Source organism: Palaemon carinicauda, chromosome 11, assembly GCF_036898095.1.
Source record: "Palaemon carinicauda isolate YSFRI2023 chromosome 11, ASM3689809v2, whole genome shotgun sequence".
NCBI classification, from domain to species: Eukaryota; Metazoa; Arthropoda; class Malacostraca; order Decapoda; family Palaemonidae; genus Palaemon; species Palaemon carinicauda.
The window spans coordinates 15,630,411-15,652,910 of record NC_090735.1 but is presented as its reverse complement, the minus strand read 5'-3'; the positions used below and the strand labels follow the sequence as shown (position 1 = coordinate 15,652,910).

The 22,500-nt window shown below is 33.0% G+C and overlaps 1 protein-coding gene across 1 annotated transcript in view; it reads right to left on the bottom strand.

Annotated features, from left to right (window-relative positions):
• LOC137649175 (trichohyalin-like) overlaps positions 1-22,500 on the bottom strand; it is an 82,536-nt gene that overhangs the window by 50,157 nt on the left and 9,879 nt on the right. Inside the window, exon 2 of the mRNA XM_068382164.1 lies at positions 2,067-2,233. Coding sequence (XP_068238265.1) covers positions 2,067-2,233 — 167 coding nt within the window. The remainder of the gene's footprint in view (positions 1-2,066; positions 2,234-22,500) is intronic.

Genomic DNA, 22,500 nt, shown 5'->3' with positions numbered 1-22,500 from the left:
GTTGCCAAAGGTTCATAAAATTTTGTTAAAGAGGAAAAATTCTAGTAATATTTCTAAAATTCCCATATAGCCTATAAATTTTCACACAAAATGTAATTATTGATTAAAGAAATCTAGGAATTCTTTTAGGTGGAATACTTTTGCTACTGTGATTCTAGGTCTAGTTACTTTTCTGCTGCCTGGGTAATACTGCAATCAACTACCAGAAGTTTTTTCCAAGGTCGTGTTCAGCCACTGTCTGTTTGAATTATTTCGTAACTCAGGCAACAAAGTCATTACCAATATATTGCTTTATTACAAAATATCAAAATATGAGAAAATAGATACATACTACATGAACAACTAATATATCATAGCGTCGTCTGCTACGAGACCATTGGTTGGCATGTTTGCTTGTAGAAGGGGGTTATCGAGTCATCAGCGGATTACCAAAAAAAAAAAAAAAAAAAAAAATAATTTGCTACTGTTCTTCATAAAATGAAGTGCAATATAGAAATAAATGAATTTATTACATATGAATGATAATTGTAGGTTTATATTCTATCTCTCGGGAGTTTGAGTGTTCGTATGTCAATAGTTGGGTGTTTGAGGGGTGTCAAACTCCCATATATAACTTTTTCTTAAATGTTAAGACGCAGGGTGATTTTGGGGGTAATTTTTCGTGAAAATAAAGTGCGTCGTATGACATATATATATATATATATATATATATATATATATATATATATATATATATATATATATATATATATATATATATAAATGTATTTATATATATAGATATATAAATATTCAATACATATTTATATACATATATGTATATATATATATATATATATATATATATATATATATATATATATATAAATGCGCACACATACGTGTATATATATATATATATATATATATATATATATATATATACATATATATATATGTGTGTGTGTATGTGTGTACGCATAGGTGTGTTTGTATATGTATGTGTTTGGCATGAAGCTATGGTATTTGTGTACACCTAGATATATGGCCCCTCTGTTAATGTACAGGATATGAAGGTAAAACGAAATACAAAAAAGTCCTCCTCCCTTTCCAACTCAACGAACAAAAGTATTGGAGTCATTTCCTTGCAGATATTTTGCCTTTTCCCTTAAATAAAGTAATAAAACATCGTTTGCAAACGTTCCCCTTCACAACCTTCCTGCAATGGCTGCCAAATGCTGTTGTGCTTGATGGCTTTCTTTTTTTCCCATCGCCTGATCGCTCTACTGCCTGGAAGGGGGGGGGGGGGGGAAGCTGGAAAGGAGGTTATCGAAAAGCGCTTTTTAAACTTCAGAGGTATAAAAAAGAGAGAGAGAGAGAGAGAGAGAGAGAGAGAGAGAGAGAGAGAGAGAGAGAGAGAGAGAGAGAAATTTTTTATTGTTTTCTGTTCATCTGTACAAGTATAATCATGTTATACAAAATAGTGCAGTAGGTATGGTTGCACACTCATATATATATATATATATATATATATATATATATATATATATATATATATATATATATACATATATATATATATATATATATATATATATATATGTGTGTATATATATATATATGTGTGTGTGTGTGTGTGTGTTTGTGTGTGTGTGTGTGTGTGTGTGTGTGTGTGTGTTTAGGCTATCAGTCTATGCGAACACTTTTTTTTATATATTAAAGTTCTCATAAAATCTTCATGACAATATTTTGAGGGGCTAGTAAATTGTTCTCCTTCAATTCTATTTTTTTTCGATGCATTATACATGATGTATCATACATAGTGTTTATTATACAGGGTACTGTATTATAGAAGGTTCTAAAGGTCCTTTGTAGCATCACTCTGACCCCTAGGGGGAAAGATTAATACAGATATTTTTCTATTTCAACAGCCTTTACAAATCTTCTGAGTTTGAGACCAATAATCATATTAGGTTCCAACACTTTTTAACTTATCTATTCTTCTTCTTCTTTGCTTACATCTTTTCCCACTTCTTTGTGGGGTCGATGTTTCTGGTCAGCTTTCTCCATCTACCTCTGACCCTCACCTTATCACCGGTTAATCCCTTTGATCGAAGGTCATCCTGGATACAGTCCACCCACCTTCGCTTTGGTCTCCCTCTCCTTCTCGTTCCTTGTACCTCCATTTCCCTCAGTGTCCTCCTAATATGCTGTTCATCTCTTCTCATGACATGACCATACCACCTCAGTCTACCTTCTTGGATCTTATCTAATAGTTTTCTAACTCCTGTGGTACCCCTAATTACCTCATTCCGTATCTTATCTCTTCTTGTCACCCCCACACATCCATCTCAACATTCTCCTCTCTGCCATATCCATCTTCTTCTCTTCTGTCTTCTTTATTGCCCACGTCTCCGCTCCATACATCATTGCCGGTCTCTCACTTTTTCACTTATCAATATAACTTTTTTCTTTCTCATAACGACAAAACCCCAACACGACCCGGAACAGAAGTCTCTCTCCCTAAGTGTAATCCCCAAGTAATCCCTTTGGTCACTCTTGATTTTTACAGAACTTGGACCTCTCGCTGTCTGGTTTTGCTACCTTCCTTGTAAGTGCTTTTTAATCCTCTTTGGGAGTTCTCCTCCACTCTGCCTTGAACCCGGTCCTGTCACTTGGCCAAAATCGAATATTCTTTGTCGCAAATCGAAGTACAGGAAGATTATGTCCAGTGAGATGAAATTAAAAAGGTAAATTGTCCCTTTGAGGAACAACGTCCGACTTCGTGCCGTTTCTTGTGCTTTACGAGACTAGATTATTATTATTATTATTATTATTATCATTATTATTATTGTTATGATTATTATTATTGTTGTTGTTGTTGTTAGCTAAGCTACAACTCTAGTTGGGAATGCAAGATCCTATAAGCCCAAGGGTTCCAACAGCAAAAAATAGCAGAGTGAGGAAAGGAAACAAGGAAATAAATAAACGGCAAAAGAAGAAATAAACAATCAAAATAAAATATTTTAAAAACAGTAACAACATTAGTTCTGGTTGTGTCCTTGAATGGCTGCAGTTGCTTTGTTTAGTTATTTATTTTCTTTTCTGATGTTATTTACTGTTTGGGACAAGAATCCTTTAGCAATGGGCAAGGTAAGTAAACTTTATTTACTATTTTTCCTTGATAGTTACATTGCTAGATTTTTAATTAAAATTTCAAAAGGGTATTCCATTGTTTCTAATATTTTTCTATAAAACTAAATCATATCATTACACATTCTACATACGTAAAAATTTACCATGAAATTTAGAATATAGGCTTATTTTGTCATTACATGCAAATTTAAAAAAATCTTCACCCCAATATAGATAATCTCCCCTATATAATAAAGAGCAAGTGTGCACTCGGAAACCACACTCTCCCATAAATTGCCGAAACAGTGGGTTGTAGTTAAGTAACTGAGAAGGGTTGAATCTGTGTGTGTACGTATGTGTGTCTGCATATAACTAAATATTTAGACTGCTCGGGTATACTAGCCCTTTCACCCCCAAAAGGACGTACCGGTACGTTCTTGCAAAACACTGTTATTTACATGTTTTTGCGTATTTTTGATAACTTTATGAGAAGCTTCATGCATTTTCCAAAAGAATGAGACCAACCTGACCTCTCTATGACAAAAATTAAGGCTGTTAGAGCAATTTCAAAAAAATATATAGCAAAATGTGCTCGAAATTTAACCTTACCGTAGTGGTAAAAGGGCTAGTATATCACAGTCATTTTAATGGGTTAGTTCTTTCATTATCAAGTTATCTTCATAATGCCATAACTATGTTCTATTGATGATAATAATGTTGCGTAATGATACCGCTCTAGTAACGAGTGGCAGCATGATATTTATAAAGAAAAATATCAGGTTTAATGTACTGTACATTCGAATAGACATTTCGATAAGGGGTTTGTTTTTATTCTTTACGGAAACAGTTTCATGAAAATTAAATTGACATTAGGAATCCCAATTTCGAACCTTTGCATAGAAAGAAAATGTCTTTTGTTCATTCACTCACTCCAGTCATATCACAAATAACGTAGATAATAAAACAAAAACCTAAGTATTATTATGAGTCTTATTCTTAATTATAATAAGAGTAAAAATAGAAGATACTGCGCTTCCTCTATGCATCGGTCTATTATTTAGAATGGCCAAAAAATTAATTCTTTGTAATTATGTTATGTCAACTCTCCCTTCTTTTTTTTTTTTTTTTTTTTTTACGTCATCTCCCTTTCCTCTGGATAAAAGTGAAAATTTGACCTAAGATGAGTAAATTGAGCAATCTATAACCTTTTAAAATGAGTCGGTTCTTTAATTTTGATCATATTGAAAAATAAAACAATAATCAATTCCTTATATTATATGAACACTTGGACAATAGGAATTGAAATGCGAAGGCGAGCTCTGAACAGGCTTCCCCTTTCGTTGCTATAACCAACGCTGTGTTTAATTCGTTTTGAGTATTTTTTATCTGGAGATTAAAAAAATATTATTGATAAAATTCACCTCCAGTATTTATAGGATAAAATAATATTTCCCTTTTATTCTAAGTCTGGTAAAACTTTTTATTTCTAGACCTCATCCAATCACCTATGTATCTTGGTGGGAACTGTTCAACTCAAGTAAGATAAAGATGATTGTTTTGCTTAGAAAATGGACATGAGGCTCAAATCTATTTGTTAATTCATAATCGATTGTTCACAGTTTTTAATATTTAATATATTTCCCACATCCTAGTGACTAAGGGTGACCATAATCAGTGGCCAGTTACAGGATGATGAAACTCAGGCACGGTATAGAGCAATTTGTTGCAAGACAGACCAAACTATTGATACTACAGTAAAGATGCAGTTAAGGAATCTTGGGTTGTTAATCATAATTTTGGTATCTGGTGTAGAGATTTTAGCAGATATTTTTATCAAGTAAAATCTAAAAACTCAAGTGACCCTATCGATTTACTTTTTAGTCTTTTATTTTTTTTTAAGCTTCATGTTCAAAGAAAATAATTCCTATTGCCAGCAATTTTTTCTTGCATTTCCTCGTAAAGCAATATTGTTTTCAATTCAATGCAAGAAAATTTGATAATGTTATAAAGGCGTTGATTTAATTGTTGGTTATATTGAAATGTCTCGTATAATTTCGATGATTATAATTTCTTATTTCTCTCGAATATTTTTTTTCCCAACAGATTTTATTTCACGTCCCCAAACTGTATATCTTTCTTAGGTCTTATAACCTTCCTCTTATTAGATCAGTAAATCATTCACTTACCATGAATCTAGATTTTCTCCTCTCCACTTCATCATCAGCCAAACATTAACTTCGCCTCATTAATCAGATATCATTATCATATCTCCTCAGCGAAGAGCGGCATTTATCAACACTTTTCCTCAGACTGTTTTGAAACTCGTAATTTCCTTATGGAAATTAAACCATCTTCTTTGCTCGCGTCAATAACATGTGTCTTCAGAAGGACCTTGCTTAGGATTAATCAGTTTATTCTAAGGCTCATGCATCATGGCCATTCATTTGTAGCTAGCTTTAATAAGGGTCTTAATTTAGCTGATTTTATTTAAATGACATAACATGCTTATATACAAACGGTTGAGGATAACAAGGGCATAAAACTTTAACAATAAGAAACATGAAATGGCAAGCTTAAACGGGTTTTTTCTATTATCAGTGAGAGAGAGAGAGAGAGAGAGAGAGAGAGAGAGAGAGAGAGAGAGAGAGAGAGAGAGAGAGCAAATGATCTGGCTAAGTATTTTAGCTGCTTGCTGTGACATATTGCCTTATAATTAAATATCATTTCACAGAACAAATAAGAAATACTACAAAAAATACCTATCTTGAACTTATATTTTTTGAGAAAGACAGACAAACAAATATTTTGATCAAATTAAAGAATTATAAATATATTCATGTTTTATATACTGAAATGTTTATTTCTGTACCATCCTTTAAATTATTTTTATTACATGTAAAGAAAAAATAGACAGAGATGTCTTTGGCTTTTGACACTGAGCTGAAGGTACTATTTTGATCATTTTTTTTAACATTCTATTTCTTTCATATTTTTTTTCATTATAAAATGTATAATTTATTAAAGATTTTAACAAGACTTGTTAATAGATACTTAAGGTGTTAGTAATTATGATTATCATTCCCAAGATATAGCTTCCTTTCGTTTTTTTCTTGACACAATTTCCAAGGGAGTAACGAGACCAAAATTTCATCACTCTCTTATTTTGATTTAACTTGGTGCGTGAGTACTTTACAAACCGCCACCCCCACCCCCAAACTCTCCACCCAGATATATATATATATATATATATATATATATATATATATATATATATATATATGTATATATATATATATATATATATGTATATATATATATATATATATATATATATATATATGTATATATATATATATATATATATACATATATATATATATATATATATATATACATATATATATATATATATATATATATATATATATATCATCTCAAAGTCATGTAACAATTAAGAAGCAAACAATTTAATTTTTTACAAACCAAATACTATGATACCATAATATACATTTGGTTGATATGAATTTTGTTAGATGTTTAACAATGTTGGTCAATGAGTCGAACAACTAATGTCTTATTTTTCTAGTGTGGTATTTTCCATACCTTCCCATTTGCTAGAAAAACCTGCACTCATTACCATCCACAAACCCCTAGTATTTCAACAACCACCTATGTAACCTTTTGATATGATTTTGACTACTAATTTCCACAATTTAATCTAGGATTTGAAAGGTATTTTAACAAAGCACATACTGCCCTGCTGTCTTCTTAAGAAAATCTTGAAAATCTATTCAAATGAGATTTTAAAATCAGAACTCTGCGAGTTCTCCAAGATGAGATTCAAGTCAACTCATGCTCCCATAGCAAAAAAAAAAAAAAAAATAAATAAAAAATAAAAATAAAAAACTAACGCTAAAGGCATCCACAATTCATTTTCAAATGTCATTTTATAAAAGATACTTACATACACTCTGAACAAATTCATAATTCTAATCGGATATTTTCCGTAAAAATATACTGTTCTTGGCCGTATTTCAGTAAAATACAGGCGACCGTAATTTTTACCCTACTTTGTTATTATCTTTTACGGGCTGGTGACCGTAATATCACTCCTAAACATCAATATATCCATTGTTAGAACGGTAGGTGCCTGGCAACATTTATTCCAGGATTTTTACCGTATTCTACACCAAATTTTAACAGTGTAGAATATTAATTTCCAATTGTCAAAAATATCAGCATTGTCTGGAGGAATATTGACTCCTGTTGAAGCATTTAATTTAGTAATATGGCTTGTGTATTCACAATGAGACGAATATACCCGGTATTTAAATGTGTATTAGCATCATTTATCAGTAATGTTAGTATCAAATAAATACTGGACTTGAAATATGCCTCCCTCAACCACAAGTTTCCGGCTATAACCCGGGCTATTGTACAATCTTTACTTCCGCCGACGAAGTTGGAAGAAGGATATGTTGTACCCCGTTTGAGTGTTTATTTGTGTGTGTTTGTTTTTTAAAAGCTTTCTGGCCACAATTCTAATCGTAAAGTAATGAAACTTGCAGGGATTAACTTTTATGTAAAAGGCTGGAAATTATTAAATTTTGGAAGATCAAGGTCAAAGGTCAAGATCACGGTCAAGCAAAATGTATGATTCACGTAATCAGCCGTAATTTTGGTCATCATTGTCTCAGAGACATCAAATTTGGTACATATTTGAGTGTATGAAAATCCAAGTCAATTAATAACTTTTAAAGTCAAGGTCATGGTCGAGCAAAAGGTCAAGAAATAAGCTGCCGCGGCGGAGGTCTGTGCTCTACTGAGTGCCCCTCTATTTACTATAGTTTTTACAGCGTTTCCTAAAAGCGTATAAATTCTGAACGAGCATATATTGAAATACTTCATGCTCCCAGTATATTATAAGAGATGTATCATATAAATTCCCACGAGACTAGAAGGCAGTTCCCTCAAGGTTTGCTGTCAGGTGAAATTGATAAGAAACCACAAACAATCTGTCCTTCTGAATGAGTCAGAGGAGCGAACGCTTATCAGTGAAACTATCAGATAATGATAGAATGATTACTTTAGTTGCTAATATGATTGTAAGGTGAGAAGAGTTAACAAGATAATAAAGAAATATTATTATCTATCGATCTGCTCTTAAATTTCTCCATTTTTCCATCTTTCAAACAATGCTTTCTAATGTAAGCTAATTTTATTTATTTAACACACCAGGCGTTTATTCGATTAAATGGTATTATTTGTAGAATGAATAGATAAATATAGGTTACTAGTGTACGCAACACGTCAAAAATGACGGCTAAATAAAAGATAGATATATATACACACACACACGCAACCCCCTCTCACCGGGGTATGACTACTCCTCTTTCCCCTATCCGATGGACGGGGAGCGCTGAGTGTGACCTGAATGAAATATATATATATATATATATATATATATATATATATATATATATATATATATATATACATATATATATACATATATATACTTATATACATATATATATATATATATATATATATATACTTATATACATATATATATAAAACCAGAAACTTGCTCTTTATAATACAGGAATGATGAGTAGAATAATCTAGAGAAAAGAAATATGGTATTACAAATTTCATGGTAGCAGGGATCATTTTAATAGAAAACTCCAACCCTTTTCACCTAATATAACACTTCAATCTCCCTTTTAAAATCATTTATGGACAACAAAGAGGACCCACTAGATCCAGTTTACCACATCTACGTCTTAAATTGGCTATTTAAGACGACACGTGCCCTATTCGATATTCAAAACCTTTGCCGAATTTTGAAAGTCTTGCGGAAAATTAAATGCCGTATTAGATATTTCGCCAACAGATTATCGCTCGTTTTAGCGAGTTATGGAGCTCTTTATCACATTCTAAATCGTCCCCTCTCTATATATCGGAGGCGGATATATATATATATATCAAGCTGGGGTCGTGATTTTGGGACCGTGCATATTTAGGAATTTGCTGGCTCGTGTAATATAGATTATGCGAATTTTGATGTATTGCTTTCTACCCTGTTTTTTTTTTTTTTTTTTTTTTTCGGCGATGTTTTTGTCTATATTCTCAAACTAATATATGTGATAGGATAATTCACTGCAAAATGTGTTATCCTAAATGTGTCTGAACCTCTATCAAAAAATACAAGTCTAATGTACAGTCACTCATATAAGTTGATGGATGTCCGGGTGTTTAAGAGAGATTTCCATTTCACCCCTTTCTGGACGACAGGTGTCTGGGAGCTCGAAAACGGTCAACTGTACAGTATAGTTGAACATTTGACCGGTCTCGCGCTCCCAGACACCTGTCGTCCAGAAAGGTGTGGAGTATAAATCTCTCTCAAACACCCGGACATCCATGAACTTATATGAGTGACTGTACATGGGACAATTTGAAATAGCTAACGAGTGTTTGATACAGAAATTTTCTCTTTGCTCACTATTTTTGTATTTAAGGAATTGTTTTAGCCTCCGAGCTTTGTCTAAGAATGAAGTTGTTTACGTCCTCCTTCGGTGTATTGTTTTATGCAAAGGAAACAAGTGACTAACAAGTGATGTATAAAGAGCATAATTCAGCCGGTGTATGACAATTAAGAGGAAATGGTTGTACAATATGGTTTGTTTCATGGAAAGCTCGAAGAATTGGGGAATCATAGATGCATAAAATTTCCAAATCTTTGAACCCAATGGAAAATTACCTTTGTTCAAAAATAATTTAGAGAGAGAGAGAGAGAGAGAGAGAGAGAGAGAGAGAGAGAGAGAGAGAGAGAGAGAGAGAGAGAAATATTTCTGACTTTCCATTATGAAAGTTTCGAATTTTCCTTAGGATAAATGCGATTATTGTTCAGGAAAAACAAAATTCTTTAATGTCATGGTCACTGGCCCTTATCAATGCATGAACACCGTAATGATACAGCTTCGTTAACCACTCTTGCAGGTCATCACCGATTGACCTGAAATTATCTTTCTTAGCTGGGTAACTGTCTTTAGCATATTGATTTCATAGCTATTTTCACCGATCTACGATTGAAATCTTTATACGGAGGGTAGACTCTGAACTGATTTCTTTCGGAGAATCAGTTTAGAAAAAAAAAAAAAATTAGCTTCAACTTAGGTTGCGAAGATTATGCCTTGACAGAATTGTATTTATCTATTTGTTTGTATGTCTGTCTGTGTGTTTGTGATTCTCATAACTTAAAAAACTATTTGACCGAATCTCATAAAATCTTATGGGATGATTGGCCATGATCCAAGGACAATTTGATTAGATTTTGGGATTAGTTGATTAAAAGTCAAGGCCAAGGTCACGAAAATGTAAAAAAACGTCTTTTTACCATATCGTGGCCAAATTTTATCTGATTTACATGAAACTGGTGCCAAGTGTGCATAATTTGATTGCCTATCTTATGATATACAACATGATATAGTGATAGCATTACAAATGTTGGCGTTTGGGGATCAAAGGTCAATGGAGCCAATGAACTAGCAGAAAGTGCGGGATTTGTCATTACGCGGAAATTGTTATCCGACTTGGCGGTGGCGAAGGTATGCGCTCTACCGAGTGCTCTTTCTAGTTTTCTTATGCAACATCCCCATAACTAGATTAATATAATTAAAACACACATGGCGTTCACAAGAGAAATAGTTATATGAAACTTCTAATCCAATTCCTTACTGATCTATATTTCATGGATTAATTTTCAACGTCCTTTTTGGATCTAAATATATCTCTACCACTTTCCATTTAGCTCTAAATTCTCTCTCTCAGAAATTTCTGACTGCCATATATCTTAGTTATAGTGAATATATCTCATATCTTTTTTGGTTCTAACAATAACCGACGACTTCCATTTGCCTTTAAATTTCTCTTCAGATATTCTTGACTGCTTCATATTTTATTGATGTATATCTCACATCTTTTTTGGTTCTAAATATCCCGTAACACTTTTCGCTTTCATTTAAATTTCTTCCCAGAAATTCCTAACTATATATTTTAGCGATATAATTCAAATATCTCGTAGAGTTTTAAATATAGTTCACTGCTTACCCTTTTCCTAATAATTTCCTCTCAGAAATCCCTGACTGCTCTATATTTTAGGGATGTATTTCTTATATAAATTTGGTTTATAAGTATAGCCTGCAACTTTCACAAAATACAAACTCGTACTCACAGATATAATACAAAAATTCTTCTCTAAATACTAATAGTTCACCTAACCTTTAGCTGGGCTTCACGAGGCACAAGAAGAGTTGGAAGACCCAGGCCTACATGACTGAGGACTATGAAACGTAAAGTAGGAGATAATGAAGGGAGAAGTGTTGAATTAAAAGTTCAAACTCTAGACGACTGGCGAAATCTAACCGAGGCCCATTGCATCGATAGGCGTAGGAGGAGATGATGATGATGAAATACTATTGTAACAAATAACTTTAAGCTTTGAAAGTCTTGAATTTTAGTCTTACGATATAAATTCCCATTGCAGAAATTGCAGAAAACATTTTTCCAAAATGAATAAACTCTATTCTCCCAAAACACAGGAAGACTTAAATGAATTAACTTTCCTTCGACGCTAGCGCACCAACCATAAAGTTATAATAAAAAGAATATACTCAAGATACAAGTAAAAAAAAAACAGTTTAGAAAATACACTGTTGCTATTCTGCTCAGTTTTTGTGAGATTTAGAATTCTGTGAAGCATTTCTTCGCTCGTTTTTCTAAGCCTTTTATAAATCTGCGTTTTGCAAAGCTTGTATTTTTCGCGTCATGCAATTTCCTCTCTCGGCCAACGGTGTCTTTTTTTTTTTTTTATTATTTTGGTCTTATTGTTTTGTAGCAGCCGTGAAAGCTTTGTGTTCATTCTATCTTTTGTTAATATTCAGGCCCTCTCTCTCTCTCTCTCTCTCTCTCTCTCTCTCTCTCTCTCTCTCTCTCTCTCTCTCTCTCTCTCTCTCTCTCTCTCTCTATTTTACTGATATATTTGTGTCTGTAAACTCATGATATATGTATATGTATATATATATATATATATATATATATACATATATATATATATATATATATATATATATATATACATATATATATACAGAGATATATACATTTAAACATACACTTGTGAGTATATATATATATATATATATATATATATATATATATATGTTTATATATTTATGTATATGCATATATATATTTATATATATGTATATATATATATATATAGCCTATCTATAAATCAATATATATATATATATATATATATATATATATATATATATATATATGTGTGTGTGTGTGTGTATATATATATATATATATATATATATATATATATATATATATATATATATATATATATAGCCTATCTATAAATCAATATATATATATAGATAGATAGATAGATAGATAGATAGATATGTATATATATGAACTATATATATATATATATATATATATATATTATTTATATATATGTATATATATGTATATATATGTATATATATATATATATATATATATATATATATATGTGTGTGTGTGTGTGTACAAAATAATAAATACACAGAAAAATACTAATATACATATATGCACAATATATCTATCTTTATATCTATCTACCAATCTATAATTATGTACATACATGTATAAATATATATCTCTGTATGCAAATATAATCATATTTGCGCATGTTTGTGAGCGCAATTTTTCTTTATAAGTCGGTCTATAAAATTTCTTGTGAAATATACCGTAATTGGTTTAACGTTCAAGTAAACTAGATTAAGGTAATCGAGTTAGAAATACACCAGAAGCTGAAAAGTTACGAAACATGAATAATCTGAAGTCTAGTTCAGTTGATATGGCTTATGTTACATCAAAGTTGCGTCACGTAATAAAGTTATCTAAAGAGAATATTAGATATTTTAAGTTAGAAAGAACATCTATATACTTTTGCATTATTCATTACTCTTACTGTATGTCAACTTGCTGTACAGAATATCGGATGACAATTGTAACTATACCGACAGAAGTACTCAATATTTTTATAGCATGTTTAAGGAGCTATTAAGGCCTTCAAGTATTCACTGGTAAGTTATATTTTATAACGTCAAGTATTGAAATGAAATAAATAACACTTACATTGAAGCTTTTCAAAAACAGCCCTTTATTTCCACAAACAATTATTCACATCCTTCTTTTATCGCAACCTCCAACAAAAAAAGCAAAAGTAAAAACAATTGAACTTTATGGAAAACATTAAATGAATTTTATCTAAAAAAAAAAAAATGTATAGAGGATAAATATTTCATCGTAGCCATTACCAAAGCCTACACCCCCCCCCCCCCACTGAATGCTAAAACCGTCACCCACGACTTTTTACAAAATCCGTAAACATTCCGATAATAAAGAGGTATTTGGGTACTCCTAAATAATGAAAAACGGGAACTGTTAAACTCCTCTGATTGATGTAAAAACGAAAAGTTCAATAAGAGATCCATTAAAGGAATGCAAGTGAATTAGAACCAGATTTTTCGAAGATTTTTTCTACGTCAAAAGAATTAGTGGCGATGTGATGGCACTCTGACAGACTGATAGACAGACAGATGTCAAAAACAACATTACAAAACCCTTATTACCTTAAAGAAACCCAAAATTTGTTGTTACAAGAAAAACAGCAAGCTGAATTTGACTAAAAATTAATAAAAATCATTCAAAATCTGATACAGACACAGACAGACAGTAGCCCATTCGTTCCATTACTGTCATTATTATTATGTAATGGAAATGTTTCAGTCTGTGATGTTGGATATCAAATTGAACGGTGCCGATAAATTCTGCGGTACAGAGCTTTTATCCAGCATTTACTCATCATTACTCTGTGTAGCATGTTATGATTTGTTGCATATAATGGAACAGAAACATTTTTGGCAGCTGCTGCATTCAAAGGCGGCCAGAGTTATTCACAGAATATCATTCACGAACAGAATTGATGCTAATTATAGTTGGAAACTATTTACTGAGCGACTCATAGTTGAGGTGGAGAGTGTTTTGAAGAATGAATAAAAAAAAAAAAAATTTTAAATGTCAGAGAAGTTTGGCTAATCAAAGCTACTTTCTAAAATGTTGTCTGAAGTCCCATCATGAAGAAATATATCTTGAATAAGGATATGATAGATATTCATTAATAAACTCTAAAGATTGTCCAAACGACAATTCAAAGGACAAATGTTTTAAAGAAATGTGCTATTCTATAAACAAAACAACCTTGACGTTCCATAATGAAGAAATATATTGAATAAGGATATATCAGATGTCCAGATATAAACTTTAAAGATGGTTCGAACGACAGTTCAAAGATCAGATATCTCAAAGAAATCTGCTACTTAGACAAAAAAGAAAATCCCTAGTATTCTCTCTCTCTCTCTCTCTCTCTCTCTCTCTCTCTCTCTCTCTCTCTCTCTCTCTCTCATAAGGTAGAGTAGGACTTAAAAAAAAATTTTTTTTTTTCTTTTTAAGCAATAGCATCATCCACAATGTGTCAGAATTGTCTCGGTGTCTCTACCTGATTTATGGGAGTCTGCTAATAAGCTCATTAAAGTTGTCGATCGCTCTTCGAACGAGCATCATTGATTCTCTAATAGAATTCCTTGCAGCTTCTGATGATATGTTAGTATCTAGGGAGAGCGAGAAAGACAGAAAGACAGCCAGAGGGACAGGATCGCTTTGTGGCTTCCAATCCAGTAAGAGCGAGAAAGACAGAATCTTGCCTTCCTTATACAGTACAATGATCTCTTTGTGGCTTTCATGTCTGATAGATCTAATTCAAACTCTGTCTAGAATGCTAAATTGAATTAGATTAGTCTACCAATTCCAATTGTATTATATAATGCTAAAAGAAATTCTTAACAGAATTTCTTTATACAAGGGGCCAAAATTCCATGTTTATATCATTTACACTATGAAGTTTAGGATATTCATTTCAGACCTATTTGAGTTTTTCATTATAAAACTTTTTTAAAAATCAAATTATATAGATTCAATTATTTTCGTAGGTGGAAATCTTACAATAAAACTGTGCCAAGAAGGTAAAATGAAAAAAAAAATTCGATTTGGAGGTTTGTGTTAGTACAGTTACTAATAAGGTCTACAGTATATAATGATACCCTCAAAGTTGCCCTATACAATTACCAAGCGGTAGAATAGGAAAGTTTTCTTTTATTAAAATCAGAAGAACTTGAACCCCATGCAAGATACCATTGTCTTGTGATAACACGAGATAAAAAGCTATATCAAGGTCAGCGGTCGGTTCTTTCATGTAGCAGTGAGTGTGCAGTTTAGTCTTAGACGGAATAAAAAAAAACGGTGAATATTTATAAAAAGAATAATTAAATGACTGAAGTAGGCTAAAGTTACAAAAAAAAAAAAAAAAAACGTTGAAAAGATGGGGTTCTTCGTGAGGCAGATAGAAACTAGAAGGGCACTCAGTAGAGCGCAGATCTCTGCCGCGGCAGCTTATTTCTCGACCTTCACCTTAACCTTTGACCTTAACCTGTATTAATTGGTGTGGATTTTCATACACTCCAATATTAACCAAGTTTGAAGTCTCTGTGACAACAATGTCCAAACTTTTGGCTGATTACGTGAATTGGACATTTTGCTTGACCATGACCTTGACCTTTTACCTTGACCTTCCAAAAATTTAATCATTTCTAGCTTTTTACATAACAGTTAATCCCTGCAAGTTTAATTACTCTACGATTAAAATTGTGGCCAGGAAGATGTTCACAAACAAACACAAACACACAAACAGGGATGAAAAAGTAACGTCCTTCCAACTTCGTTGGCGGAGGTAAAAACTAAAACTGAAACGTTTTGAGAAACATGTACACATATGGAAGCACTGTTTACAAAATAGGTGAAACAAGTGAAGCAGGAAGTGTCTTCAGAAACCAAGTTGGGAAAATATATTACAAAATACTTTTGTCACGTCCAACTCCCGAAAAAAAATATCAATAACAACTGTCCTTGGTATCTATAAGCGATATTCTCTCTCTCTCTCTCTCTCTCTCTCTCTCTCTCTCTCTCTCTCTCTCCTCTCTCTCTCTCTCTCTCTCTTATTTAGAGTTAGCTTGCAGTATATCAAGACAATGTAGAAAACAAAAAATAATAGAAGTTACTTTTTTGATAATTTATCTAACAATTCTGAACAGTAGAATTACTTTTTCTCACTACTAGCCGTCAAGAGAGAGAGAGAGAGAGAGAGAGAGAGAGAGAGAGAGAGAGAGAGAGAGAGAGAGTTTATTTTGCCCTAGATTTTATTATTCTGTTATGGAAACGTTTTAATCTATGATGTCGGCTATCAAATTGAACAATCCCGGACGATTCTATGAAATGCCGTTTTTATCCAGCATTAACTAATTATTGCTCTGCATAGTATATTACGATTGCTGAATATAATGGACAGGAAACTTTTTCATAACTGCACTATTCATTGACGCTCAAATGTTTTTTTCACCGAATGAATTTTCAAATTAAATGGACTATGATTATAACTGGAAGCGCGTTCCTTTATAAATAATATTGTCTGTTTAAAGGTAAAATGTTTAACCCCTTTTGTGGAGTTTAATACGAAAAACAAGAAGAAAAAAATGGAGAGGAATCAATGGCTTTGTTCTTAATTAAAAAGATGATTATCTTTACATGTCATATTATATATGCATGGAAATGTATTTTGTAATCTGTGATAGGGAGATAAGCACAGATTATCAGAGAGAGAGAGAGAGAGAGAGAGAGAGAGAGAGAGAGAGAGAGAGTAGAAATTTCTGTATTACAAATCAGTTTATATAGGGAATTTTATTTACAATTATTTGAAAATAATTTAACATACACACATGATTATACATACTACACACACATATGAGTATATACTGTATATTGTACATATATGTAGAAATTATGACAGCTGACACGTTATGAGCTTAAAGTAAGAGTATTTATAGATAGATAGATAGATAGACAGATGCCAGTACTAGTGAGCTAGAGCGTGTGTGTATGAGTGTGTGTCTGCGATTGTTTAGTCATCCTATAACTGGCTATTCTTTTTATTTTAATCAAATTATTCTTACACTAGTTCCGAAGACTTATCAGTAGCACATTGAAAGATGCTAATTTCATGTTACATCATCCACTTTTATACGTTTTTTTTTTTTCTGATATATCTAGCGGCAGAACAGCTCTATTGTTATTATCATTATTATTATTATTATTATTATTATTATTATTATTACTTGGAAGCTACAACCCTAGTTGGAAAAGCAGGATGCTATAAGCCCAAGGCCTCCAACAGGGAAAATAGCCCTGTGAGGAAAGAAAACAAGGAAAAATGAAATACTTCAAGAAGAGCAACTATCAAAATAAATATTTCCTATAAAAACTATAAAAACTCTAACAAAACAAGAGGAAGAGAAATAAGATAGAATAGTGTGCTTGAGTGTGCCCTCAAGCAAGAGAACTCTAAACCCAAAACTATGGAAGACCATGGTACAGAGGCTATGGCACTACCCAAGACTAGAGAATAACGGTTAGATTTTGATGTGTCCTGTTCATCCAATTTTGAGTTTTGTTTTAATATTTTCAATAATTTTTTTTCTATTTTCTCTAAGTTTTTAGTCTGTTGCCTTTATATTCATCTACAATAGAAGTAAGGTATTTTAGTATGCTGGTCCTAACTGAATTATATTAGAAAAAATTATATATCTAAATATTTGAAGTTCTTATTTTATTTTCAGAAAATCAATAAACATCCTGCTCTCTCCACACTGAAAAGGTAGAATTAAGTAACAACTCTCTCTCTCTCTCTCTCTCTCTCTCTCTCTCTTTCTCTCTCTCTCTCTCTCTCTCTCTCTCTCTCTCTCTCCCATTGCATATGCAAAAGCGTCATATAACTCTTGTGAGATATGCAATTGCGCGAAGCGCTGGCATCAACGAAAATGAGCCAGTAATGGCGAGGTGTCCATCTTAAATTTATGGGGCCTTAATAATAAGCTCATTATAGTTGCCGAACACGCTTCCAACATGCATCGCGGGTCTCTGTAATGGAATTTCCTGTTATCTCTGATGATTTGTCAATGTCCAGAGAGAGAGAGAGAGAGAGAGGAGAGAGAGAGTAATCTCATGTGTTGGTGTCATAACGAAAGTATAAATGCATTGCCAAACTAAGGTGTGCTCTAACTGTTTAATTCATAGGTGTTAAATAGATGTTAGAAATATTTTAGAGATTCCCTTTATTAAACCAGGGACTAATTCATAGGTGTTAAATAGATGTTAGAAATATTTTAGAGATTCCCTTTATTAAAACAGGGACTCATGTTAGCTGTTATATATGTTCTCATCGCTTTATAAGAAATTCATTTTAACCTGTTAATCTGGAAGGAAATTAATAACACAATAGGTAGTAGGTTGGCCTAGGCACCAGCCACCCGTTGAGATACTACCGCTAAAGAGTTATGGAGTCTTTTGGACTGGCCAGACAGTACATCATTGAATCCTTCTCTCTGGTTACGGTTCTTTTTCCATTTGCCTACACACACACACTGCGAATAGTCTGGCCCATTCTTTACTTATTCTCCTCTGTCCTCATATACCTGACAACACTGAGATTACCAAACAATTCTTCTTCACTCATGTGGTTACTGCACTGTAATTGTTCAGTGGCCACTTTTCTCTTGCTAAGGGTAAGAAAGACACTTTAGCTATGGTAAACAGCTCTTCTAGGAGAAGGACACTCCAAAATCAAACCATTGTTCTCTAGTCTTGGGTAGTGCCATAGCCTCTGTACCATGGTCTTCCATAATCTTGGGTTGGAGTTCACTTGCTTGAGGGTACACTCCGGCATGCTGTTCTGTCTTGTTTCTCTTCCTCTTGTTTTGTTAAAGTTTTTATAGTTGATAAGGAGATATTTATTTTAATGTTATTACTCTTCTTAAGAATTTTATTTTTCCTTATTTCCTTTCCTAACTGGGCTACTTTCCCTGTTGGAGCCCCTGGCCATTATAACATCCTGCTTTTCCAACTATGGTTGTAGCTTAGCAATTAATAATAATAATAATTATTAATTCTCTTGCGTAGTTGTGTTTATAACATCTGAAGAACGTTTGGCGTAACATGATAGCGAAATTTAGTATTTCTTGTTATTTCAATATCCTTCTTTTTGCTAGCAACGAGTTTTCTAATAGCAAGACTTTCGAAGAAGTTCCGTAAAGGATATATTGACGGCTGCATTTCTAAAGATAAATACATTCGTTCATTCAATGCATCTGTAAATAAAGTCTCATATATTTCGGCTTCTGCGTCAATATTTATTTCTATTTTGTTCATTCAGAGAGTCATTTTTCGTTTATTCAAGCAAATAGAGACTTTAGTTGAACTACAATATTTTTTTTTACAAGCATTACGTTCAAGAATTGAATTGTCATAAATTGTTTGTGATTAAAAACAACTAAAATATTCTTTTTTTTTTTTTTAGAAGTTCTGATAAATCGGAAACATCTCTTTAATAGAGAAAATATCTTGATGTTAAATTTTGAAAGAAATTTACACATACAGAACACCACATACGTGCGTACAAGAGAGCATAGAAGCATTCAGTCTACCAACGTCATCTCGGAACTAATTAACAAAGCGTTCAAAGATAATCAGTGGGATGAATGAATATAAAGAAACAACCAAATAAACAAAAGAAGTGTGAAGATATCGCCCCTCCCTTTTATCTGCATGGCGAGAGGACCCACCCTCGAGATCTCAAGAGTCACTCAGGAGGACAAATAGGATGAAACCATTAGTTGGTTAACCATTTGCTTCCGTCGAAGCCAAGTGCTACAAGGCAGCCATGTGTTACTCATCAAAAGCTCATTAGGGTTGGGATGGCGAAAAGGAAAAGCCTATTTCTTGACAGCCGACAGAGAGAGAGAGAAAGAGAGAGAGAGAGAGAGAGAGAGAGAGAGAGAGAGAGAGAGAGAGTATCTGATGGGTGGGCATTATTTGATCTTCTCCCGTTATTACCTCCGCCAACAAAATTGGAAGGAGGTTATGTTTTACTCCCATTTGTGTGTTTGTTTGTGGTTTTTTTTTTTTTTTTTTTTTTGTGAATAGCTTCCTGGCCTCAATCTTAATCGTAGAGTAATGAAGGGGATTAACTGTTATGTAAAATACTGGAAATGATTAATTTTTGGAAGGTCAAGGACAAAGATCAAGATCACGGTCAAGCAAAATGTCCAATTCACGTAATCAGCCATAGGTTTAGACATCGTTGTCACACACACTTCAAACTTGGTTCATATTTGAGTGTATGAAAATCCACGCCAATTAATACATGTTAAGGTCAAAGATCAAAGTCAAGGTTAGGTAAAAGGTCGAGAAACAAGCAGCCGCGGTTGAGGTATGTTCTCTACTGAGCGTTCCTCTTGCTAATTATGCTTTGATGATAACAAATTTTGGCTGAATACTAAGTACGTCATATGTGATTACCCTTGTCGATTATAGCAACCAGGATTGTATTATCCATAAGGTTAAAAATATACAGTCTGTAGCGAGTAAACTGGTTCAAGTTATCTCCTTCCTTTCATTAGAATCAAGCCATTTCTTTTCGCTAATTGGGTAGGTGCAGTGCCGTTATAAAGGTACAAAGAAAATCTATTCATATTTTAAATCTAAATAATCTCATGTTTAGGGTTATTGGCCGATGTGGTAACGTTCCTGACTGGTGATCGCCAGACTGGGGTTCGAGTCCCGCTCAAACTCGTTAGTTCCTTTGGTCGCTGTAACCTCACTATCCTTGTGAGCTAAGGAGGGGACGTTTTGGGGGAGCATATAAGTCTATCTGTTGAGTCATCAGCAGCCATTACTTGGCCCTCCTTGGTCCTAGCTTGGGTGGAGAGGAAGCTTGGGCGCTGATCGTATGTATATATGGTCAGTCTAGAGCACTGTCCTGCTTGATAGGGCAATGTCACTGTCCCTTGCCTCTGCCATTCATAAGTGGCCTTTAAACTTTTAAAACTGTAAAAGAGCATATATCTATGATTGTGTTCGTTCCCTATGTTTTTTAAATACCTCAGACAGTTATAACACCAGGCCATTTGCAAATGGGATACTATAACGACATATTAAAACAAAAATATCCAACAACGCATGTCCTGCGATCCCCCCCCCCCCTCCCCCCGCCACCATACGCATGCGCATTCGCTTATAGGGCTTGCATAGATTACGAAAGGCTGAACTCTCCAGACGCCCCACTTCAAGGGAGAAAATGTGTATGGTGTTATATAAACATTTATTATAATTATAATGATAATTATATAAATATATATATATATATATATATATGTATGTATATATATATATATGTGTGTGTATATATATATATATATATATGTGTGTGTGGTGTGTGTGCGTGTGTTTTGTGTGTGTGTCCGTACAGTACGTTTACCTGTGAGTATATTGTACATGCAACAAGAGTTCATGAGAATATATGAGAACACGCCAACATAAAAAAAAAACATAACATGTAATAAATCGCTTATATATAAAGAAGAGCATGCAGACCGCCCTCTCTAAGCATAATGTATTCGCGCTCTCTCTCTCTCTCTCTCTCTCTCTCTCTCTCTCTCTCTCTCTCAGATCACCCTCCTTTGCCTTTAAAAATATATTAAATATTTCATCACTGTGGTGATATTAACTTAAAGAGGGATGAAATATAGATTTAAAAGAAAAGATAATGTTTTAATTGATATCCCAATAACACAATGAAATGAGCACACCATTTCTAGTTATAACTTTTGAAAAGATTAAAAAAAAGATCTTTAACGAGATGGAAATTAACACCACCAAAACACAGGTTTTAAAAGACCTCGCTCATATCGCTGAAGTGATTGGCATATTAACAGGTAGGGGGTTTGCTATAATCACCAATTAATACTTAATACTAATTAAGTATTTATACCACACATCGACCAAGAAACTTGATTACAGATTAATATTCCTCATGTAATTAGGGATATCATTTTATGTCTAAGATGAAAATATAACAAATTTATGCATACATTTCCTTGAGATAATGAAAAGGGAGTTTTTTTTTTCAGTTTGAATTCTGTTGGTGCAAGATTGGTTTGTCATCCCTTATCCGTAGTAAATGTGATAGAATTAATTATAGGTGTCATTATAATCTACTTTTCATTTAAGGTTAAAGGTATCTGGTTTCAATTCGAGTTTCATAAGAATAGATGCTCACCAGAACGTCAGCCAGGACAAGCCCAAACCCCTACTGTGGTA